Source organism: Colletotrichum chrysophilum (assembly GCF_026319265.1).
Source record: "Colletotrichum chrysophilum strain AFK26 chromosome Unknown scaffold_112, whole genome shotgun sequence".
Lineage (NCBI taxonomy): Eukaryota > Fungi > Ascomycota > Sordariomycetes > Glomerellales > Glomerellaceae > Colletotrichum > Colletotrichum chrysophilum.
Window position 1 is genome coordinate 22195 of NW_026517399.1, and position 23279 is coordinate 45473.

Here is a 23279-nt window from a genome sequence, read left to right on the forward strand (position 1 = left end):
TAAAATTCTATGGCGATATGGGAAAATGCGAAATTGAGCTTTGATAGGGTTGACATGATGGAATTCTAGAGAAAGCGGATGATGCTTCAACAAAAGTACCGGGCGATTGCGCGAGTCGGCCAGATGGGGTGTTGTCCAATCGCCGAAAGTTTAGTACGTTTCCCTTAGTTTTGGGCGGTTCCCGCGCCCCGGGAAAGCACTACGGCAAACGAATAGCACCCTGTAACGGACAATTATGAGCATTCACCGGTCTCGTCAACGCTGGAGACATGCTGGTTTATCCGCAGGTTCATAATACAGCAGGTGAAGAAGACATCTAAACCCAAGCTGGAGTTTTGTCTGAATCGTCTACTCCAAGGACAATTCACGAACACTTCTCTCCAAAATGCCTGGTCTTACTACTACCGATATTCACAAAGTCGCGGTGGTTGGGGTAAGCCCCAGGCCATCCATGCCCATAGGGGAGTGTATGCTGACAACATGGGCAGAAAGGATATGTCGGAGGATACGTCTACGACAAACTCGTCGACGCCGGCTTCGATGTGACGGTCCTCTCTCGTTCGAACCCAAATAACAAGGCCAACGTCCGGGTCGTAGATTACGAATCCACGAAAAGCCTCACAGAGGCGTTAGAAGGCCAGGATGCCGTCGTCTCGACCATCTCGATGGCAGGCTGGCCCCACCAGTACAAGCTGATTGACGCCGCCGTCGCCGCAGGCACCGTCAAGCACTTCATCCCCAGCGACTTCACCGCGCTCTCCACCAACCCGCAAGTTGCCAGTCTGCCGTACTACAGAGACGCGGTCGGCATCCAAGACTACCTGCGGAAGAAGGCAGAGAACGCAAAAATGAAGTGGACTATCATTCAGACAGGTCCCATCATCGGGTGTGTGCTGAACGGGGCGTATGCGTACAACTTCCAAGACCGGACTGCGCTTCAAGTTGGCGACGAGAGCAACAGTAGCCACAAAGTCAGCATGACGCGGGGCTACACCATTGGAAAAGCTGTTGTCTCCATCTTTAGCAAGACGAAGGAGATGAAGAGCGGGCCCATTTACATCCATGATGTTGTGACTTCTCAGCAAGAGATTCTCAGGATTGCGGAAGAGAAGTCTGACGCAAAGTGGTCGGTCTCTCATGTGGATGCTGAGGCCAAGCTGCAGGAAGGGCTGGGCATGTTCAAGGCAGCTGGAGACAAGCCGGCTCCTATCTTCGCTACGTTTCTCGTCATCCACTACACCATCTTTGGCGGCAAATACAAGACCGACTGGAACGGAGAGGGTAACAAGGCCCTTGGCATTCCAACTTTGGCGAGAGAGGAGTGGGAGGATCTGATTGCGCAGAGGGTTCGGAACGAGCCTATTGATGGTGGGCTTCCGTGGAACTCTGCCCCCAAGCCAAGGAAGTAGAATACCACAAGCTGAGTGCTAGAGTAGTCTGAGTAGACCACTGCATAAAATCATTGAAAACACAGAGACGGTTCATGTACAAAGCCCTATTGTATTGCTCTGATCAAAACACTGTAGCCAAGTAGAGACGATGAAGTGACGATTTTGCAATTGAAGAAAGAGAATCAATCACCAGGCTCATGGGAAAACATCTCCTGGACTCCAGGTAATGAGGCTTACATGATTTGTGTTTATTCAAGTTGAAGATACACTTTTCAGTATTTTTAACAAATGACAGATACGGAGATGTTCTACTAAGAGGGCAGAGTGAACCCGTTCCATTCGCGGTATTGCAGCGGCACATCCGGAAACTGGTCAATGCCGTCCATCAAGACGATACCCATTCCCCCAGCCTGATGGGTCTGCACATGGCAGTGCAGAAGCCAGGCACCCGGATTCTCAACCTGGTATCTCACGACTGTCCAGACAGCAGGTGCATTACCGGCAATGTCAGGTGTGGTGAAGGTATCGAGATAAGCCGGGTTCTCGAAGTTGAATGACCCCACCGGAAGGCTTCGCTCAGCTTCTTCCACACTGCTCCAGGGGAACCTCCCGATCCCAGAACCGAGGAAGTACACCTTATTCCCATGCTTGTGAATTGGGTGACTTTGAGCAAAAGGGCCCTCAGTCTCCAAGATCATGTCTACCCAATCACCAACTTCTGAGAAGACCACCAGCTCGCTGGCAGGTGCTTTGGTAGGTCCCTGAAAAAGCATTGGCGGGTCCAGTCCTTCAGCCGTCATGTTGTACAGCTCATGCCCAGAGAGGCTCCACTCGTACGCACCGTGAGGGCGACCAGGCTTTCTCAACACCAGCTTGACTGTCCGGTCAGGTCGTCTGGCCGGTCGCCGTTCAGGATACGGCTGGCCTTCTTCTGGCTTGAATGAGCGGATTGGGTCAATGAGAGGCTGGCCCGCGTAGTTCATCTTTGGCTTTTGGTGACGCGGTGGGTGAGCAGCGTCGCCATACGCCATCTCTGCGAAGCCCCCGAGGATTTGGTTGAGAAGGTCATTGGCCATTCGGATAGTGTACCGCGCAGGCTCCTGGTCAAGTTTTACCAGCACTGACACTCGATTTCCGTTGCCGACGTACACGCGATCAGTAACCACGGGGTGAATGTACTGCCCGTCAACGGCATAGACGTGAAGCTCATGGTTGTCGACAGAGACTTGTAATGGGTAGAGGCCGCCAACATTGACGAAAGTCAGTGCCACCCAGCCCCTTTTCTCATCGACACTGAAAGTGAAGTTGCCCTTGGGGTTTCTTCCCCCAATGCACTCTCTCACAGCATGCGGCGGAAGCTTCCCAACATCTACATCGTAGTCTCCCTGCAGCGCCTGAATTGGTGGCACACAGCCCTTTGCCGTCATGTGATCCTCGCCAAGGTCTTTCAGCATCTTGAGGATGATGGGATTGGTCATGTTGTCCAACGTGATTGGGTCTAGGCAGTATTGAGATCCCATTCCATTGACAATGATTGCATCCGTGCAAGCCAAGTCAAAGTTTGCCGTTGTTTCAATGTGGTAAAAGTCGTCAAACTTGTACTGGCTCCAGTCGGCTAGGAGCAGTGGCTGGTTCCGCAACTCAGCCGCAAGCATGGCTTGTTCCTCAGATGCATCACGGCTAATGAGATGGAACGGTCTCTTGACCTTTAGCGATGCATCTATGACGATTGCGCCATATAGACCGTCCATCAGCTGGCCTTTGGAGTGGGCGTGGTAGAAGAAGGTCCCGGCCTCCTCTGCCGCCCATCGGTAGAGATAAGAGGCCCCAGGGTGGATTTGGCGTTGTGTAAGCCCCGGAACGCCATCACTCCAAGGCGTCGTCCGTTGCGCGATGCCATGGAAATGCATCGTCGTGTCTTCCCGCAAATAGTTCCGAACCAAGAACTCGACTTCATCGCCTTGCTCAAGCCGCAGTGTGGGACCTACGAACGTCCCATTGACAAGAATGGCATCTCTTGTGCCCGCACCGATGACGTCCACCTTCCCAGAGGTGATATGTAATTCGAAGCGGACAGGCTGCCGGGCCGGCGATGGTTCTTTCGCATCGTCTAACTGGAGGAGGTGTGGTCGTTGGCACCAGGTAGGAGACCATATGCGCAAAGCGCACGAAAGAAGGGTCATAAGCTGCATGATTGACGGGTCTCAGAAACAAAGCTCCAGAAATCATCGAGCAAGACTAGCTCGCCACGTGGAGAGTTGGTGGTTCAGGCGATGAAGGGATGGAATTTGGAATAAGCTCCCAGGTGCACGCTCATCTTAGGGATTAGAGTGGTTAAGGGGCGAGCTCTGCGAGACTTTGGGGCGCCGTGACAGTAGTGACGGCGGCAATCAAACACCGATCAGTGCGTTCGGGCAATCTGCCCACACCCTATCTTCCCCACGAGCTTAATCGTAACAATGGCCAGACAGCCCTGATCGACCTGGCAAGACACCTCTTATTACAGGTAGATATTCAATTTCTTCCAATATCAGTATTCAGATGCCACATCTTTCGCAGTATCTTTCGTTGTTCGCTGCGGGTTACGTCATCAATGCATTCACGAATTCTTTCAGCTCTCGCCATCGTCCCCTGCTTGGTAGCCGGGGAGTCGCTGAAACATGTCCTCGCTAGTCACGGGTCACTTACCATGCTTCACGACCTCCTCATGGAGCTGAACCTGATGAGCACATTCGAAGCGGCTAAGAACTCGACACTTTTGGCGATGAATGACGATGCTTTCGAATACCTCGCGAACTGGGGGATGAACCTCAGCTCGATAGATCCAGAGCTTGCAAGAGGGATCATGAAGTATCATTTCCTAGATGGTTTTTACACTTCAACGAATCCCCTGTTGGGAATGGAGACGCAGCTGATTCATTCCGTTCTCCGTCCGCCTATTTTCACAAACGTTTCGGACGGTGCCGTGGTCAAGCTGACGGCTGCCGATAATGAAAACCCATTTCGGGTAGAATGCGGGATCCAGAAGGTTTTGCCCATCGTCGAAGCGGACATCTACTACGACTCAGGCGTCTTGCACACCATCAGCGAGAACCTCGTCCTTCCGCACAATCTGTCAGAAACGACAAACTTGGGAAATCTTGAAAAGTTCTGGAGCCTCGTCCAAAAGGCTCAAATGAGCGAGCTTTTGGAATCCTTCCGAGACACGACGATTATGTTGCCAAGCAATGAAGCGATGGAGAAATACAAATTTCATCTTGAATCTCTCGGCCCAGCGGACCTCCGGACTACCATCAACAACCACGTAATCCCGAACCGTGTTTTGTACCACACGAACTTCAGAGCGGGCAGCGAGGAGGTCACAGCAGTGAGCGGGCTTAAGCTCAAGTTAAGCCGTGACTCCGTGGACCGCCTCTTTGTCAACCATGCGCAAGTTCTGAAGCAGGACGTGCTCATCTACGGCGGGGTTTCACAGGTGTTGGACAACGTGCTTCTAGTAAATCAAAGTATATGTCTGAGGTGAAAGAAAATCTAGACGATCTAACTGACTTGTTCAATAGGCTCTGACTTGAATGTCAAAAGCGATGGTCTGTGGCAGTATGTGGCATCCTTGCGATGGTATGAGTATCCTTGGAAGAACACGACAGAAGTCATTTTTGGGGCGGCTTTGCTGTTCATACTTGGTGCTCTCGTTATCCAAAAGGTCGTTCGGTGGAAGACTTCCTCGTATCAACGAGACTTTGGCGGTTGCATCACGAAGGAAGGTGTAGTTCGGGAAACACAGTTTAGGTCTTCTGTTGTGTATTACTATGTGCCAGTTTAGGCAACAATTAAATCCAGAGCAATACAGAACACTCAAAATTCCCTTTAATCTCAGGCAATATTTACTTGAGTTGACTAGCATATGACCACAGGTGTCCGTTGACTTCAGCGGCTGCATTCATATTGTTTGTCTATTCCAGTACTTTTTTCCCAGAAGGTGTCCCTGATGCTGAGATTCTCTCACATGCACGGAATCCCGCCAGCCGTGATAGAGACTAGCCTGTGTGAGGGGAACCACCTGTCAGTGATACAAGAGACAGCAGTTATTGCAGACATGTTTGGAGACTTCGGTGCTTCGACATCTAGATTTGGAATCCGCTACTCGGATACCTGTGGAATCCTATTGGCTGAAAGATGAGATGATGCCCCTTTCAGGCGCCCATCTTGAGGAGTGACCAATCACGCGATCTTCATCCGTTTGCCAACTTTGAAAGATCCGTCAGCTTAGCAACAGGAGGAATAAGGTTCTTGCCGAAGGCTTGCTAAGATTTGGATCACGGCGAAAGCATTTGTCGCTCGGCAACCAGTCTCCGAGACTTTCCTGCCCAACTGCTTACCTACTCCGATACTCGGCAATCTCTTGGCCACTCACGACGGGATGAAAGGCTTCCCAAGATGACGGTAATCATTCGCCGAAATCTGTGATGTGAAGGCTCTTGAAGAGAATTGAAGGAGTCTGTGACTTGCGGCTAGCAGCAATAGGCAACACAAATCTGAGCAGGGATGGCTTTAAGGAAGGTGAGCTCGGGGACCCGAGTGCAGTAGAGACATCGATGTAGCCCATCCTGATCCTCGTCCAGCGGTGAACCGTAATAAGCCTTTAGCAAGGGCGCCATCAAGCATAGCCGTCAACGAGACTTTTCCCTAGAGAGTAAATTTGAAGAAGTGCCGCGTCGGCGACGAAGACAGAAGGCAGTCTCCGATTACTTCTGACTGATGCCGCATCTGACGCATCGCATGCACCAGGCCCTGCTCTAGGTTGACTTAAGCCGCCTTTCACTGTGAGCAGGGCGAATTCATTTTACTCTGCAGAATGTTCCTATGTGCCTTTGCTTGATTATACAGGATTATTTTTGATTGAAGTCAAGATGACGTCAACCCAACAGCCTGTTCCTGAAGATGTGGTCACTCTCGAAGAGGAAGTCGAGTTTGAAACTCGCCTCTTCGAGAAGATCCAAGGAGATGATTTCATCGTGGACTGGAATGGCCCCGACGACAAAGGCAATGCCCAAAATCTTCCCAAACCGCGAAAGTGGCTCATCACCTGGGTCCTTGCCCTGTATGTGTTGTCGACAACCTTCTCGTCATCTGTCTTCAGCGCTGCGTCGGCAGTGACCGCAATGGAATTCGAGACCACCGTTCAGACTATGGTGTTTGGCGGCACATCGCTGTTCATGCTCGGGTTTGCTGTTGGTCCCATCATCTTTGGGTGAGTAATGTCCTTATGCTCTGACTCTCCCGTCAGTACTGAACAGAGGCCAGGCCACTATCTGAGCGGTATGGGCGAAAGGGTCCCCTGGTTATTGGCTACGTCTCCTTTGCTCTACTCCAGCTCCCGGCAGCCAATGCTCAGAGTCTCTTCGCCATCTTCGTGTCTCGCTTTCTCCAGGGAGTCTTTGGTGCAGCACCTTCTGCGATCTTGAGCGGCACTCTGGCCGACATCTGGACACCAAAGCAGAGAGGTTTCGCGATGCCGTGCACTGGAACCTTCCTCATGATTGGACCGGTGATTGGACCAATGACTGGTTCTGTCATCGTCCAGAGCTCCTTAGGCTGGCGCTGGATATTCAACTTCACCGCCATAGTTACTCTTGCCATTGCGGCGATCACGTATCCCCTCTTGAGTGAGACCTATTCGCCGGTTCTCTTGGCAAAGAGGGCAAGTCGCATGCGTCATATGACACGCAACTGGGCGCTCAGGGCAAGATCTGAGGAACAGGACCGAAACCTCAAGGATGTTGTAGAGAGTAGTCTTTCTCGACCGGCGAAGATGCTTGTCTTGGAGCCCATTCTTCTTCTGATGTCCACCTACATCTCCGTGGTTTTTGGTAGGTTATCAGCTGCTATTTGCTGTTCGTTGCTCTGGCTAACCATGCATTGATAGGCCTGATGTACATTTTCTTCCTTGCATACCCCATGTCGTTCGCCAATGAACGGCACTGGGACTCTACCTCGGCGGGCCTTCCCCTTCTTTCCATCCTGCTTGGAACCGTCATCGGGGGTGCTCTCATCATCCTCACGGTCAATACCAACCTGTCCCCAGATCCCAAGGCTGGCAGGCCGCAGGAGAATAGGCTCCTCCTCATGATGCTTGGCTCCGTCTGCCTGCCGGTCGGAATGTTCTGGTTCGCCGCGACAAGCTCGCCGGAGACTAGCGCAACGCAACAGATCATTGCAGGTGTGCCAATTGGCATGGGCATCATTCTCATCAACATGCAAGGAATGAACTACATTGTGGACTGCTACGGACCATTCTCGAACTCTGCAATCTCAGCCAACACTTTCATGCGGTCGCTGTTCGCGTCCGGCTTTCCGGTCTTCGCGTAAGTTCCCTTCTCACCCGAGTCTTGATAGCATTAACATAGGTTGACATATTGCAGGTCCTCTCTTTACAGCTCAATCGGAGTCGCTCGCGCGACGTCATTTTTGGGCCTCTTCGGTGTTGTTCTGGCGCCTATTCCGTTTCTGTTCTTCAAGTATGGGGAGGAGATCCGTTCCAGGAGCAAGTGGGCGCCCTCTTAGTTACCTGCGTGGGATTATTTAGGGGGTGTTCAGGGGGGCTAGGCCTATAAACACACGAGCATTTTGGACATTTTAGAATGGGTATCGTAAGTCCATAAGCAAGGGAATAGCTATACATTGAACACATTTGAATCAACTCCAATTAGGACCTGGTTTCTTGAGCGATGAAGTCTTCTCGTTCATGTTTGGTTCCCTCCCAGCGTAGTTATTCCTCAGATAGGTACGCATTCACAAGCAACTGGACCATCTGCCAACCTCTCACTCTTGTCATGACTACCTGTGAGCGACAAGCTCAACAGTTGCTTGTCTCACGTACAAAAACAGACTGAAATTAGCTATGGTCCTAAATCATTCGTATGAAGTAGATAAGAGAATAGCCCGTCGTATCAACAGAACTCTGTCCCTAAGACCTATCTCATTGCAAGACTGGAACCCTAACCTGCGTGGAACTGAGGATACATACCGCAGGAACACAACAAGCCGAACCACGGAGGAAATACAAAAGGAACTTCACATGGGAAATAAATGATTGATCTGTACCATTTGCTCAATTTGGATCTACCTAAGCTATGTATGCAACATGTTCCAACCTCACCAGACCCTGTCCATGTTCGTGCACTTATTCGCAGCTCTCGTCTTCCCAGAAGACGAAAAACCTGGTCTCGATACTGCGACGAGCAGGGCCAATGTCGTCAGGGGTTGGGAAAGCGCTATGCGGCGTACGGCGAGCTCTTCCGTCCTTCTTCGAATCAAAGATCTTGATCAAGATGACATCGTCTCTGGTCATGCCGCTCCTGAACCACCACTTGTGCTGAGTTGAGCTCTCAGGCGGGGCAATCTGCCACATGTGGTTCTCTGTGGGCTTTCGCGGCCACTGGAAAGGAACGCAGTGCATCGTGTCGTGCAGCTCGTCGTCCCGCACTGACTTGGCATCGCAGAGCGCCAGGGGCTCGCGGTGGACCTGCTCCCAGGGTCTCCAGAGGTTGATGATGGCCCAGCGGTGCTTGCCATCGTGCTTGGCGCCCTCACCAGGGGGCATGTCGTCGTACAGGCGGCGGATAGCGCCGAGGTCAGACTGATCAATGTGCACAAATCTTGCGGACAGAAGACCTCCATCAGTCATGGCCATGTCGGGCTTCTTGGCCTCTTCTTCGGGATCCGTCTTTTCCCATTGACGCTGACGGATGATGTGGGAGATCAAGCGAACGTCGGAGGCTCCGGTGCTGTCGAAAGATTAGCGACACTACACTGAGGAAAATTCGCTGGGGTCGACTTACATCTTCCTCATAAACTCCTCGCACTCCGCATTGTACACCTTGTTGAGGTGCTCGTCGATCGGGCTCCAGGGAAAGTCTTTGTACGAAGTAGGAAAATGTTCGAACTGGAATCCAGTCTTATCAAGACTGAACTCGCTCTCCTTTCCTCTGGCGTTTTGGATAACGACCTCGCGGGGGTCGTACTTGCGTCGCATCTGCGCGAAGGTGCCGCCCCAAATCATCTCGTCTCCGCCCTTTCTGGGGTCGAGGCGGTAGTTGAGCGTCACGGTGTAAGCAGACACGTTGTGGTTGTCAATGGCATCGAGCTTGGCGCGCTCTTCAGCCTCCTTTTCCTTGTCGACTTCTGTAGTGGCTTTGTACTCGACGGTGTCGCCGGAGACTGTGAGCTTTCTTTGGATATCGGTGTCCAGGAAGGCAAGCTCGTCCTTCGTGGCATAGTTCAGCTCAAGGGTAGGCATTGTGGTCTGGTTGGGGGCGCTGGGCCGCTGGAAACAGAGAGCTAGGACTGAGTAATTTCAAATGGTAAAACTACGTCGCAGAACCTTGCGGTTGTTGATGATTGACGATAGGGACAGGATTCGGTTGGTGAAGAAAGACTCTTTTATTATCATGCTCAGGCCGCGGATGCCTCGATTTGCTTGTCGCTGGCGTTGAACCTTGTCCGCTGGTGTTCTCCGGTGTAGCAGCTGTATGGCTATTCGACAAGTTCGGTCGGTGACTGAATGCCGAAGCAGTGCAAGTGAGCTTCAGAACAGGGATGAGGAGGACACTTGAGCGGAGTGCTGAGTCCCCCAAAGAAGCCGACCCGTGTTGAAGTCTGGCATCAATCACATCATAGCTCCCCGTCATTTACCATGGATCGTAGACTTAGGAACTTTGATTTTCCTCCCAACTGAAGCCAACCCCGGACGATGGCCACAGAGTCGTCAAGATGTCTTGGTCTTGACCGGGCTTCGTGAAGCCGAAGCATCTGGGCTTTTAGGCGAACAGCAGTGCTCTAGCGCCTGGGACGTGCCTAGGGCGCTATGTTTGCCGTCATCGGCAGAACACCAGATCGTCTTTACATCAAATTCGATACTCGTCGAACGACACATGAACGGGATGGGGATGCAAATAGGATTTGAGCAAGCTTATCTAAATTTTATTCAAATAGTCTACGGGGCGACTAAAAGCACATCACACCCCTTTCTGGAAGTTGTAGTTTTCCACCCAACCAACAATACACCTGTGCACAAACCAGTCAGCTCAAGGACACTGCCATCCACGCAGGAACCTCCTACCTGCTTCGGCTCATGTCAGCAAAGTTGAAGTGATCCGGAATGAACTTTTGCATGAAATCGGGGTCTTCGCGCATTTTCTCAATGCACTCGATGTTCGGGACAATCATAGAGATTACGCTGTCGTAGTCTAGTAACATCGCTTCTGGCGCGTCAGAAAACAAGCGCTTGAAGGCCGCTTTGGAAGTAGAGTCGTTGTGTGTCTAGGCCGTAGCTGGTCAGTTTGTGGAAACCGGGATCACGTCTGTAAACGGCACCATACCACACTGTAGGAGACTGCGCCGTACTTCTTGAGAAGAGAAGTAATGATTGGGCTGTTGACGTGCTCTAGGTGCTGGTGATGGCTTTGCTCATCCATGTCTGGCTTCCTGTAGACGTAAATGTTGTACGCCAGCAGGCGGTTGGGTTGTTCATTGGAGCCCATTCTGGCGATTTGGTTGATTGAATCAAGAACGTCCACGACGGCAGAATGTCTATCCGAAATGGTAGGTTTACACGCGGCCCTCGCGTATGAAAGACAGACAATGCCTGCGATAAGTACTTTGATCGAGAACAATATTCCGGTAGGCGGGATGAGCCGCTGGGTGGTTTTCATCAAGCTCTTGGTAGTGGTATCGGGGATGTGTTTCCGCTAAAGTTTGCTGTTTACCGGCCTGTCGGCCTCCTTGAGGGACACTGGACAGTGCACAACGTTTCGTCGCCATTGAAACTTTTCTGTCCAACAAGCCCCGGCTGCCTTCAGCGTGCTTCGCGGACTCAGCTTGTATCGCAGCCCAGGGTTCGCCGGCCAGGCATTACCGATGAACACGACAGAAGACCAAAGCAAAGACTCCTATATAGGTTAGGCCAAAGATCGTCGTCAGAACATGGTTCCCAAGATGCTTTTTTCATCATCTTCTCTTCGCAAGCTCCCTAGCCTCTCTTGGAGATTCCACACCCAAAGAACCTACATCTTACGATACCCCCAATTGTCTCCAAAAATGCCCGCCATCGCTGATCACAAGGTCGTCGTCATCACAGGCGCCAACAAGGGCCTAGGCTACCAAGCTGTGAAGACGCTTCTCGGCTCTGAGAAGAAGTACCACATCTTCTTGGGAAGTCGCGACTTCGCCAAGGGACAGGAGGCTGCCGACACAGCGCGCAAGGAGGTTTCCTCCCTCAGCACTGTCGAGCCTCTGCAGCTCGATGTCGAGAGCGATGAGTCCATCCAGAAGGCATATGAAACTGTCGAGAGCAAATGCGACAGAGTTGATGTGCTCATCAACAACGCTGGTAAGTCACATATCCTCCAACTCATTACGCGTTGAACTTTGGCTGAACTATCTGCGCTGGTTAGGTGTGATGCTTGACCAGCAAATCGAGCGCGGGAACATGACTGCTCGGGAGGCTTACAACAAGTCATGGGACATCAACGTCACTGGACCTCATGTCATTACGACGACTTTCCTGCCGCTATTGCTGAAGTCTTCTGACCCCAGACTCATCTTCAACACCAGCGGTGTGTCGTCCTTGGCCAACGCTGCGGACTCGTCCCATTTCACGTACAAGGTGCCCCCAGCTGGTGCGCCCAAGCCGGTTGGCACCATCTCCTACAGAGCTGCGAAGGCTGGGTTGAACATGGTCATGCTTGAGTGGGTGAGGATGTTGACGAATGATGGGGTTAAGGTCTGGTGTGTTGCTCCTGGTTTCTTTGCGACGGATATTGGAGAGGGCAACCCGGAGTCAATGAGGAAAATGGGTGCTGGCGATCCCGCTGGTGGTGGCAAGGCGCTCGTCGATGTTGTTGAGGGCAAGAGGGACGCGGATGTTGGCAAGGTCTGCAACATGGCGGTATACGGCACACCTGTGCAGGCATGGTAGGAAACAAAATGACATAGTCTGGTCAAAAATACATGCATCGCCATCAGAAGCGTCTCATATAATTACTCCACTTTCGTGTCCGTGGTCATTGACTTGGGTCAAGTCAAAGTGTCGGCGAAATCCACAGGCTACGTGGTTGGGTCTGCGACATTGTTCTTCGTTTAGGAGTGGTGTAAGTGAAGTTGCCTTATGAGGTGGTCTGTGGTGTTCATACACTCACTGTGTATGGATGTTGGCGATGCATGTGGCTGGGGAAAACTCGCTCGTCTCTTGTTGTTGTGTGAATATTATCATATGTGAGAATCTTGTTTGCTCTGCAGAGATTCTCCGTTATGCTGCCGATTTCACGGGATGGCAACACAAGCTCATCTTCGTCATGAGCTTCAGGCCACGCAGTTTAGCATCACCCACTAATGGAAGTTATTCACGTTTCAGGGATCTCTCAGGAAATGAAGTAGGGCTCAGTATCATTCTGTTTCATATTTCTGAGGTCTAACTCGTCTTGAATAACCTATTCCTTTTCCTGGTCCTCCCAGAAAACGAGACACCGGATCTCAATGCTCTCACGAGGTGGACCGAAGTCGTTCGGAGTTTGAATCGCGGTGTGCGGCGTGCGCCTCGCCCTCCCGTCCAACTTTGAGTCGAAACACTTGATCAAAAGCGCCTCGTCCGTTGTCATATTGCTAGCATAGTACCATTTATGTTTCGGACTTGCCTTCATATGCCACTGCTCATTGTCCTTGTTCATGGTATTGGGGGGTTTTCCAATTACAATGCGGGTAGTGACGGGAACAAGATCAGACTCGTCAACACTGCGGGCATCGCAGACGGCGAGAGGCTCGCGGTTCACGGGCTTGAGAGGCTGCCACACATTGATAATGCCCCAACGGTTGCCTGTCTTGGCGCGAAGCATCTCTGCTTCAGGAAGTCTATCGAGAATGATTTGAGCCCCGTCATAGGATTGGTCTAGACTCTGTTAATTGAGATCTTCTCTAATTGGCACATGGTGTGCTTACCGACGTGGACAAACATTGCAGGCGGTTGCATGTTCAGCATTGCATCGTCCGGGACATCATCCTCAATGTTGACAATCTTCTGGTGACTGTCACGGCGAATCACATGAGGAGCGAAGGGATGGACGTATGTCGCTCCCGTGCTGCATTGGGCCTTAGCAAAGACTTTGCTGAAGGTACGTTGGGGCGCTGTACTTACTGTCGCTTCAGAAGATCTTGGACATCTTTCTGCAGTTGAGGGGGCAGTCCAAATCGATAGTCGCCGTCCCACTGCTTCTCTTGGATCGTGCTCTCAACCCACTGAAAGCCGTGGGTGTCAAGCTTGAAGTCATCTTCACACGTACGACTGTCGGTCACGTTGACGAGTTGCTTGTCATACCTCGCTCTCTGGAAGCCTACTGTAGCTATGTATTGGACTGGATACTTTTCACCCTTGGCTGGTGGCAGGTGACAGTTGACGTAGGCCTGCACAGAATCGGGGGTTTTCGTGACGTGTGGCATCGTTGGTTTTTGGAACTATGTATGTGAGGGTGATAGGGAAAGTAGACCAGAGAGCTAGGACACAAGATTGCGGCACAGGATTAAGGGCTGGGAATGATGATGATGAAGTTTCAATATATGGAACTAAAACCGAAGACATTCGTCGGTGATTGTGGTCTCTTTTACCGCGAGGCACCCAACGTGTCAGCCTCTGCTGCCCTGCTGTACCACCGCGGGATGATGGTTCATAAGCGGCAAATCTTCAGTATCGGCTCATCCTACACCTATTTACTTTATTGATTGTGGCTTATTAACGTTCATAATGTTAGTGTCGGTAGAGATCCTTTGAAAGCGACCAACAAGTGCGTGGAAGCGGCTCATCTACAGGAGGCCGGTAAAAGTGTTCGGGCAGACATCAGGGCTTCTGGGTGTGTCTTGTGCCACGGTGAACTTTCGCCGGTTGCCGCGCAAAGCATGGACAGTACGGCCGCAGAAGCTATGGTGAGCGCTGGACAGCGGAATCAGACTGTTGGTTAGAGCTAGAGACCCCTGGTGGTTTGCTCCCAGCAGAAGCCGGCCCTCGCTGTCGCCGTCCTCACCGTCCCGAGTCAGTAGAACAGCGAGCAGACGTCTGGAACTTTCCATCAGCTGGGTAAACCTTGGGCGCCCTGGTCGCTAGTCACCGAGCAATTTGGCGTGTTTGCCGGTGCTCAGTGCTCTGAACAAGCTGTGAATCGGAACTGGAGCAAACTGTAATTAATACTTTATGCTCAAATGACCCCGATTTACCTATTGCACAGCACCATTGACTGCAGACTGACTGTACCAATCGTTGTCCGTGATGAAAGATCACGATTTCGTAGCCTCCAGATCTCGATGTGCGCTTTCGCAAGGGAAATGCTATTCCCATCGCATTCCCCGGTGTCCCTTACAATCTCCTGCTAATGTCTGTAAACGTTAAAATCATGCTTGGATTCGGACTTCAGTACAATGCCGTCCAAGTCGAGACGCCAATATCTAAACATCAACCTGCCTTTTTGAAACTTTTTGGCTTTCAAGCTTTGTCTCATCAGGCGGCAATATTTTTGTTCACAGCCATCTTCAATACACAATCGTCACCATGCACTACGCTCCTAACCTTCCGCAAATTGCCAACCGGTATGCGTCTGCTCATGCCAATCCTCAGGGCGCTGGCGATGCGCGCCCCACGGCCTTCCAAATCATCCAAGATGAGGGCCTCGTCGGCAAGCTAAGCCACAAGGTAGCATTGGTAACTGGAGGGACCAACGGCATTGGTCTTGAGCTTGTACGCACCTTGGCAAAGACGGGCATGCGAGTCTTCTTTACGGCCCGCGATCCTGTCAAAGGCCAGAAGGTGAAGGAGAAGCTTCAGAGCGAGGACGCTCTCTTTAATCTTGAGGTTGTCGAGATGGAACTCAAGAGCTTAGAAAGTGTGAAGGCTGGTGCCGAGTTTGTCTTGAGCAAAACCGACAGACTTGACGTCCTCATGAACAATGCGGGTATGTATTTCTTCGGCGCCATAAGAACTCGAGGCTTCCGAACATCATCACTAACATATGCCGATGCCATCAGGTATCGCGGCGACGCCTCACGGGTTCACGAAAGAAGGCTTTGAACAGCAATTCGGTGTCAACCACGTGGCACATTTCTACCTGTTCCAGCTTGTCAAGCCGCTACTTCTGAGCACCGCAGCAACCCACGGTGTGAACGTACGTATCGTTTCGACGGCTAGCACTTCGCACACAGCGTCGACGGTGCTCCCCGAGAACAACTACGACACCGCCAACCCCAACGGCAACGGCTATGAGCCCGGTGTGTCCTATGCCCACTCCAACACAGCCAAGATCTGGTTCTGCAACGAGCTGGAGCGGCGCTATGGTTCCAAGGGTCTGCATGCAATTAGCATTCAGCCGGGCGGGTTTACCAGTGGGCTTATGGACTCTTCTGAAGAGCACAGTAAGGTGATGCTGAACAAGATGATCCAAATGCCACACATCAAGAAAATTTGGAAGAGCGTCGAGCAAGGCGCGGCAACGAATACACTTGCAGCTGTCGGCAAAGAGTTTGATGGTGTCGGAGGAATCTATATGGAGGACTGCGGTGTGAGCAAGCCTATCCCGGATGATCTGCATTGGGCAGGTTACGGTTTCAAGTCCTGGGCATTTGACGAGGCAGGCGAGAAAAAGCTTTGGATCGATTCTCTGAAAATGGTTGGGTTGGAAGACGACCAGTAGATTGTGGTGTTGAGTTTGTAGCTCTTAGATCGACAACAGAAATACTCTTCTCCAAATTCACGACACCATGAACTTCCATTTTGACAAAATTTGAGTAATCATTGTCAGATTCTTCGACAGATTAGAAGACGTCTTGCCTGCATTGTTGTAGCTATGATAGAGCAATATTTGACCTGAGTTGAACATCACAATTCTTAAGCCTTTGACATATGACAGATTTATCTGCATCGCTGATGAACCGCTGATGATCCATTGAGCAGGTAAGCAGGATTTTACTAGATCAACAGGAAAAGCTGCCACCACTTAATCCGTCTGAACGTCTGCATCTGAACATTATTGGGCATCAAACCCTCCATCCTTAACTTTTTGAGGCAGACCATTCGACGATAGCCAATGGCCGCGTACAGTGTTTCTCCAGTAACGCAAACACTGTCCGGCAACCGTCGCGAAATGGTAGCCGCAGCTCCTCCCGTGCATGCTTCCGAGATCGATCGGATCTTCCGCCCACAGATCGATGATGTACGTGTCATGCAGTTTTGACAGCAGTCAGTTAAATCTGGAGGCCTTCTCTAAAAGGTACTCTTCCATGTCCATGAGATAAGTATTGCTCTTTGATTCGTTGATTATTGCAGACCAATCACATTCATTCTTCTAGTCTCGATCATCGTTGTCCGCAGTATCCAGCCATGCCTCGTTCTACAAAGTCATCTGGCTCGTATGAGTTGCACGATCGCTCGAAAGAGGCCTCTTCCGTGGCATTACCATACGAAAATGGCGTATCCTCTTCGGAACAGGTTGGAACTATCGACAAGGCCGACAAAGATGCCTCGGAAACAGAAGCCGGTCCTGGTGGCTGGGGAGAGGATCTTGACGAGTCACAATATCCATCTGGGCTTCAGTTTGCACTCATCATCTTCTCCTTATTCATTTCTGTCTTTATCGTTGCCGTCAGTCAAACTGTCCTCGCTACGGCAATCCCGACCATTACGAGCGCGTTCAACAGTTTCGATGACATCGCATGGTACAGCACGGGCGAGCAGATCACCGCCGTAGCGATGCAACTTCCTTTCGGCCGGGCATACACATTGGCAAACAACAAGTGGACATTTCTGGTATCTGTCATTATCTATCTTGCCGGCAGCGCTATCTGTGGGTTCGCGCCTGTGTCCGTCGTTCTGATCATCGGAAGAGTCATCCAGGGCGTGGGTATGGCTGGCGTCTTCGGGGGCTCGTTCATCGTCCTGGCCCGCGTAACTCCGCTCAGGAAGCGGAGCTTGTTCGCTGGTCTCTTCGGGGCAGCATATGCCATTGCAAGTGTTATTGGTCCAATTATGGGTATGCGTCTTCCTTTCTTGGTGGCTCGATATTATCCCATGCTAACTTGCTGTCTGCCAGGCGGTGCAATGACTACTGGAGCCTCTTGGAGATGGTGCTTCTGGTGTGAGTTTCAAACATCAACAACTTACCTTCAGAAACACATTGCTAACGTTCTTAGTCAACCTTCCCATCGGTGCGGTGGTGATTCCGACAATCATCTTCTGTCTGCCTGATTCCTTGGGACGAACATCTGCAACTCTGAAGGACATGACATGGAAAGAGATAATCATGAAGTTCGATCCGCTGGGGACTGGCTTACTCCTGACATCTCTGGTCTGCCTCATGCTGGCCTTGCAGTGGGGCGGAGGTGAGTACGCTTGGAGCGATGGTCGTGTCATCGCCGTCTTGGTGGTTTTCGCGGTGACTATCCTGCCTTGGATGGCCCTACAATACTTCCAAGGTGATGATGCTACCGTACCTCTAAGCATTTTGAAGCAGCGGTCAGTCGCAGGCTCCAACCTGTACCTGCTCTTCCTAAACGGAGCTTTCGGTGTCTTCATCTTCTTCCTTCCCGTCTGGTTTGTTGCCTTTGAGCATCCAGCATATTCGTTTTACTGACACTATGCAGGTTCCAGTCTATCAATGGCGACAGTGCCCAGTCATCTGGCTTCAAGCAGATAGCGTTGTGTATCAGCACTGCCATTGCGTCGATCGTCGCCGGCGGAATGGTCGTCGCCCTAGGGTTTTACAATCCCTTTATCATCGTTGGTTCAATGTTGGTCACGGCTGGATCAGCCCTCTACATGGTCATTAAGCCGGATGCTACTCTCGGAATGGTGTAAGTGTTTCCGAGTGGTGTTTACGGATCAAATCCGAAATAATAGGCTAATGAGCTGTATAGGATTGGCGCTCAGATTCTCGTTGGCGCGGGTGTTGGAGTTGGTGCAGAGCAAGCAAACGTTGCTGTCCAGACTGTGTTGCCAAGCGAGAAGATTGCCAAGGGCACAAGTCTCACGCTCTTCACCAGATTACTAGGCGTTGCGTTGTCCGTTCCGGTTGCTCAGAGCGTCATCCAACAAGAGCTCGTCAAGGCGCTTGGCCCGTCTCTCGCTGGTGTTGTCTACGGGGACGGCGGTGCTCCAGACCTGCGCATGAAGCTGCAAACGATGTTTGGAGACAATACACCCGCCTTCCAAAGCGCTCTCAATGGAGTAAACTACGCCATCACGAGAACATTTATGCTGGCTATGATATTGGCTGCCATATCGTTCCCATTCGGGCTTCTCGTGGAATGGAAGAGTGTCAAAAAGGAGAAGAGAGCCGAGGAGGACCAGAAGGAAAGGGGAGGCAACCAAAAGGCCAACTAAAGTCCCCAAAATATCTGTACAGTAGACCAGAGCAGTCTCGTTTACCGAGCTTGAGAATGCATGACCACAAGGTCACTTCTGCAATTGCCTGCATCCAATCTGCACAGAGGGCCTCTAGGGGGGGAAATAAACATTAAAAAGAAGCATTTTGGCTTCAATTGTACTTCTTCAGACTTTGCAGGAGATGTTGAATTTGCTACGCAATGCATGAGACCACTTTGCGCTAGCGTTTTGTGTTCATTTGACGATCTTCAAATGAAGTTGTCGACTGGTCGCCTCGGGCCACAACGTCTAACCATGAACGTGGAAGACGGCAACAGACCGTTGGGCGTCAGCCAAGGATACAGCCTCAGTCACGTCATTATCGATGCGCAGACATTCCACCTAGCGTTGCATTCATTTATGTTGACCGTGTCTTATCTTTCTGGCTCATGCGACTCGTAGGGCTGAAGTGTTGCACATGGTTGGTCGCTCACAACTACATCAGCTAACAAAACTGATTCCGCAAGGTAGGTACTTTACCGCAATGCAAGAATCAACGATTCGATATTCTAAGCGAATGAACCATAGCCACATTTCTCATTTTCAATTATGAATCTCTCAGACGGAGAGCACTCTCGACTTGCATCCATCCATGTATGTTGATTAAGAACCCATCGACCGAGCTGCATCATCCTGGAGATGGCATGGTGAACGGTAATTCCATAGCCAAACAGGTACGGCCAATCAAGACGTCAGAGGCAGTTATTTCGTTGGCCTTGTAATACCGGGCACTTGTTTTTGAAGATTCCGGTCAATCGGGAACCGTCAAACTTTCATGTCGAGTCAATGTTTGAGACCGGGAAAAGGCGTCGGCTTCCATTCACCGTGAAAATCTGCCAAGTCGGCCAAAGCTGCGAAACCCCTCAGAGGCCAATCACGTCTGAGCTCAGGGTGGTAACTCCGTCGGTCTCCGCTGTGCGTGAAAGATGATGACCTCGGAGCTTGAGCAGCTACACCATGCCAGAATTGTGGTAAAACAATGGTTAGCCTCGCATAGTCGGTGTTCATTTCGAAGTACCTTGGGGCATTCTGGTCTTTAGTCTTTGCAGCACAGTCCATTCTCAGCGAGTTTGCCCCATAATCATCTGAGCATATTCTCGCTTTCGCGATGATTTCGTCATTCAGGAAACTCCTGATACCTATCCTAGCGGCTATGCATATGCAGGTGTGCATGGCCGATGAGGTGGGGGAAGCAGGCCACGGTCTCATCGGCTACGGTATCACGATGTACCAAGTGAGCATGATTCAACCTCAAGAGTGATACTCAGAACTGACGGCGCTTAGCCCCTCTGCGCCTACTCGTGCCGCGTGGTGCTCTCCGGCAGCGCACTGAATTGCAGCACGATGGGTATCGAGGGTGGCCTGCCGATGCCTCGAACCTCCCCTGAGTGCTTCGCGACTGACGATGCCTTCCTAACATCTATGGCCCTTTGCCTGCAATCGGTGGGTCACGTCTTTTGCGAGTCCGATAGCGAGAATTGTACTAACTTGTAGTAGCGTTGTACTGATCTTCCTGCATGGGAGATTGAGAAGTATTGGCATAAGACTGAAGCGAGTATCCGGAATAGTCACAGACGGCTTGATGAACCTGGAGTTCATGTTGTTGCGAAACCTCCGGTTCCAAAGTGGACGTACCAACAGGCCCTCGCACAGGTTCAGGGTAATGTCACCTCGACGTTGGCATATGGAGAACCCCTTAATCGGACAGCTCTGGTTGCCGACTTCCAGTATCAGCTGCAGTATGACACAATGGAAATGTTTGAGAGGATGGAAACCCACCATGAGAAATATGGGTATGCCGTGTCTGTTGAATTCGAGAGAAACTCTGCTTACATGATTCCAGATTAGTACTCATCGCCTTGGGCGCCATTGTCCCCATTGCAAGCTCTTGGCTTCGCTTCCTACCATTGCCCAAGCTTTTCAAAGCCAAAGTCAGCGCCGCTATTATAGACCCGCCCTTATTCGGCAGCCGCCACCAAGCGCCCTACTTCAACATGTTCATCATGCCCACCCGTGGCCAGGCGATGCTCATCGCGTATATCGTGGTCCTCAACTTCGTACTCAGTGGAGTGGACATCCAGTCGGCGCAGCCCAATGCTTGGTGGTGGGACAACCAGTTACAGGAAGTCCTTACCTCTGTCGCCAACCGCACTGGTGTTCTCAGCTTTGCGAACGTACCATTGCTCATTCTGTATGCCGGCAGAAACAACTTTCTGTACTGGTTGACAGACTGGACACAGTCGACATTCATGGTCATGCATCGTTGGACTGCATACCTGTGTACCCTTCAAGCTATCATGCACTCTATCATATGGCTTCGCATATATGTCGTCTTAGGATGGCATGATAGCGAATCGAAGCTTGCTTACTGGGTGTGGGGCATCATCGCAACGCTTGCGATGAGCCTGCTACTCCCAGCGTCAGCCATTCCCTTCCGTGCCAAGATGTACGAGATGTTCTTCTTTTGGCACATCGTACTTGCTGTCTTCTCGGTGGTAGGTTGCTACCTGCATATTATATACCGCTTCAACCATCAATGGGGATACGAGATTTGGATGTACATCGCCATAGCAGTCTGGGGATTCGACCGCGTTGCCAGGCTTGCCAGGATGGCCAGAAATGGCTGGCGGCAAGCCGTTATCACAGTCATTGACGACGAATACGTCCAAGTTGACATAGAAGGGGCAAAGGGACACGGACACGCCTATCTATACTTCCCGACGCTAACGTGGAGAATCTGGGAAAGTCATCCCTTCTCCATCATGGGAACTAGAGTGAGATCTGCGGATCCTCCGCGATCATCCTCGGGAAGCTCAACCGAGAAGTCACTGGGGTCGACATCCAAGCTTTCCAGCACCACAGCCGCCGATGTGGTCATCATCCACGAACCGCCTCATGTTGGCCTTTTCTTCTTAATCCGAACCTTTGACGGCGCCACAGGCATGCTTCGCCATAAGACCCGACTCCCCGTTCTCGTCGAGGCAGACTATCTGCCGTACCCCGACTTGACCAAGTATCAAACCCTCATATGCATCGTTGGAGGTGTCGCAATCACAGCTGTAGCACCAGCTTTACGTGCTTACCCAGGACACGCTAAGGTGTACTGGTCATGCAGGAGTCCTGGTCTGGTCGAAATCGTTGACCTTGATCGTATTGACACGGACATCCTGGTAGGCGAGAGGTTCAAGTTGCGCAATGTTCTGGAAGAAGAGATTGCAAAAGCCAAGGGAGATACGGCCGTCGTCGTGGGTGGTCCCGCAGCTATGACTGACGAAGTGCGGTGCGTTGTCAGCGAACTGGCAGGCAAAGCACCGATCCCAGTGACTTTGATTGATGAAACCTACTACTGGTAGACCAGGATCTCCTGCGCTCTCAGCCTTCATCTGCATATTTGGACAACAATACCCTTATCAGCGTAACCTTATATATCGAAACAAGGTCCAATAATCTGGGTCTGGTATATTTCCTTGTGGGTTGTAGGCCTAAGATCATATCTATGTTAGAGCTTGCACAAGTAAGGAAAATACCTTCAACAACATAAATTAGTGAGAAATCTGCCGCATCTCTTGTATCATTTTGAAGTATGGGGTCATGAGAATACCGGATTCTACGCTGAAAAAAGATTTGATCAGGATTCGGCGATGTTGTTCAAAGCCAAAAAGCGTTTTATTGTGTAGACGAACATAATTCAACATAAGGAACAGTTGCCAAGCACCTTGCCGCGATAATGTCTAGCCCTTGCAACCTGTCTTTCACTTCAAATACTTTCGCCCAGACTCATTGTGCGAGGACGGGGAGTGACTACTTCCTTAAGGAACAGGATAAGTTCCGTGATGGCCCATCTGTTCCTCATCCGATGCCCTTAACCTGTAAACACGCTCTTTCTTCGAGGCCTCACTTGTTAGTTGGTGAGCCTGATCAATGGCGGCTCTCACTTCATCTGTGAATATGACCCGTTTTCCGTGCTTTTCTAGAAGCTTTGGAACCTTCAATCTCGAATCTTCGCGTGATTTCTTCCAAACCAGTAGGAATATTTCAGGCGTTACAACAATTGATGGCTGATGGTCTAGAAGGAGTTCAAGGGCGTCAACTGGCGAAGAGGAGTGCTTCAGAGACTGCAATACGATCTTGTCGCTGACTAGAATGCTGGGGTCGTGCTTCAGGAGAAGACGTAGGATTTCTTGCCCCTGCCAATCTGTCGAGGTGATTATTTTGTCCAGAGTGTCCTCGGAGATTCCGGCCGCAGGTCTGAAATGGCTGAGAAGTATCTCCAAGAGGGCTGCATAGTCTGCTGCTTGCAGCATGTTTTGGGTGACGCAGAGTTCCGGGTTTCGCTTGAATAACTCTGCCAAGACACTAAGTTTGGCGTCGCCCTTAAAGTCGTACAGTTCCAAGGCTCGCAGCAGAATCTCTTGGGTAGCTGGAGCAGCGCGGTC

The 23279-nt window shown here is 51.1% G+C and overlaps 11 protein-coding genes across 11 annotated transcripts; 7 read left to right on the plus strand and 4 right to left on the minus strand.

The window, feature by feature from the left end:
- Positions 1-385: 385 nt before the first annotated feature.
- Positions 386-1409, plus strand: COL26b_010453 (uncharacterized protein; the record flags this gene model as incomplete). The annotated part of the gene is made up of 2 exons (XM_053183154.1): positions 386-433; positions 489-1409. The coding sequence occupies 2 exons, from the start codon at positions 386-388 to the stop codon at positions 1407-1409; spliced, it is 969 nt and encodes a 322-aa protein (XP_053032874.1).
- Positions 1410-1702: 293 nt separating this feature from the next.
- Positions 1703-3142, minus strand: COL26b_010454 (uncharacterized protein; the record flags this gene model as incomplete). The annotated part of the gene is made up of 1 exon (XM_053183155.1): positions 1703-3142. One exon carries the CDS (start codon positions 3140-3142, stop codon positions 1703-1705), a length of 1440 nt encoding a protein of 479 aa, XP_053032875.1.
- Positions 3143-4080: 938 nt separating this feature from the next.
- Positions 4081-4963, plus strand: COL26b_010455 (uncharacterized protein; the record flags this gene model as incomplete). The annotated part of the gene is made up of 2 exons (XM_053183156.1): positions 4081-4887; positions 4952-4963. The coding sequence occupies 2 exons, from the start codon at positions 4081-4083 to the stop codon at positions 4961-4963; spliced, it is 819 nt and encodes a 272-aa protein (XP_053032876.1).
- Positions 4964-6301: 1338 nt separating this feature from the next.
- On the plus strand, positions 6302-7955 carry COL26b_010456 (uncharacterized protein; the record flags this gene model as incomplete). Its single annotated transcript, XM_053183157.1, has 4 exons — positions 6302-6642; positions 6696-7261; positions 7318-7756; positions 7829-7955. 4 exons carry the CDS (start codon positions 6302-6304, stop codon positions 7953-7955), a joined length of 1473 nt encoding a protein of 490 aa, XP_053032877.1.
- Positions 7956-8574: 619 nt separating this feature from the next.
- On the minus strand, positions 8575-9690 carry COL26b_010457 (uncharacterized protein; the record flags this gene model as incomplete). Its single annotated transcript, XM_053183158.1, has 2 exons — positions 8575-9178; positions 9233-9690. 2 exons carry the CDS (start codon positions 9688-9690, stop codon positions 8575-8577), a joined length of 1062 nt encoding a protein of 353 aa, XP_053032878.1.
- An 818-nt stretch (positions 9691-10508) lies between these two features.
- On the minus strand, positions 10509-10933 carry COL26b_010458 (uncharacterized protein; the record flags this gene model as incomplete). Its single annotated transcript, XM_053183159.1, has 2 exons — positions 10509-10712; positions 10772-10933. 2 exons carry the CDS (start codon positions 10931-10933, stop codon positions 10509-10511), a joined length of 366 nt encoding a protein of 121 aa, XP_053032879.1.
- Positions 10934-11489: 556 nt separating this feature from the next.
- On the plus strand, positions 11490-12369 carry COL26b_010459 (putative secondary metabolism biosynthetic enzyme; the record flags this gene model as incomplete). The annotated part of the gene is made up of 2 exons (XM_053183160.1): positions 11490-11781; positions 11846-12369. The coding sequence occupies 2 exons, from the start codon at positions 11490-11492 to the stop codon at positions 12367-12369; spliced, it is 816 nt and encodes a 271-aa protein (XP_053032880.1).
- A 511-nt stretch (positions 12370-12880) lies between these two features.
- COL26b_010460 (uncharacterized protein) lies at positions 12881-13883 on the minus strand (the record flags this gene model as incomplete). Its single annotated transcript, XM_053183161.1, has 3 exons — positions 12881-13335; positions 13386-13525; positions 13582-13883. 3 exons carry the CDS (start codon positions 13881-13883, stop codon positions 12881-12883), a joined length of 897 nt encoding a protein of 298 aa, XP_053032881.1.
- A 1099-nt stretch (positions 13884-14982) lies between these two features.
- Positions 14983-16117, plus strand: COL26b_010461 (putative secondary metabolism biosynthetic enzyme; the record flags this gene model as incomplete). Its single annotated transcript, XM_053183162.1, has 2 exons — positions 14983-15382; positions 15456-16117. 2 exons carry the CDS (start codon positions 14983-14985, stop codon positions 16115-16117), a joined length of 1062 nt encoding a protein of 353 aa, XP_053032882.1.
- A 686-nt stretch (positions 16118-16803) lies between these two features.
- COL26b_010462 (uncharacterized protein) lies at positions 16804-18801 on the plus strand (the record flags this gene model as incomplete). The annotated part of the gene is made up of 4 exons (XM_053183163.1): positions 16804-17452; positions 17613-18012; positions 18063-18272; positions 18336-18801. The coding sequence occupies 4 exons, from the start codon at positions 16804-16806 to the stop codon at positions 18799-18801; spliced, it is 1725 nt and encodes a 574-aa protein (XP_053032883.1).
- A 1791-nt stretch (positions 18802-20592) lies between these two features.
- On the plus strand, positions 20593-22196 carry COL26b_010463 (uncharacterized protein; the record flags this gene model as incomplete). Its single annotated transcript, XM_053183164.1, has 2 exons — positions 20593-20636; positions 20687-22196. 2 exons carry the CDS (start codon positions 20593-20595, stop codon positions 22194-22196), a joined length of 1554 nt encoding a protein of 517 aa, XP_053032884.1.
- Positions 22197-23279: the final 1083 nt, after the last annotated feature.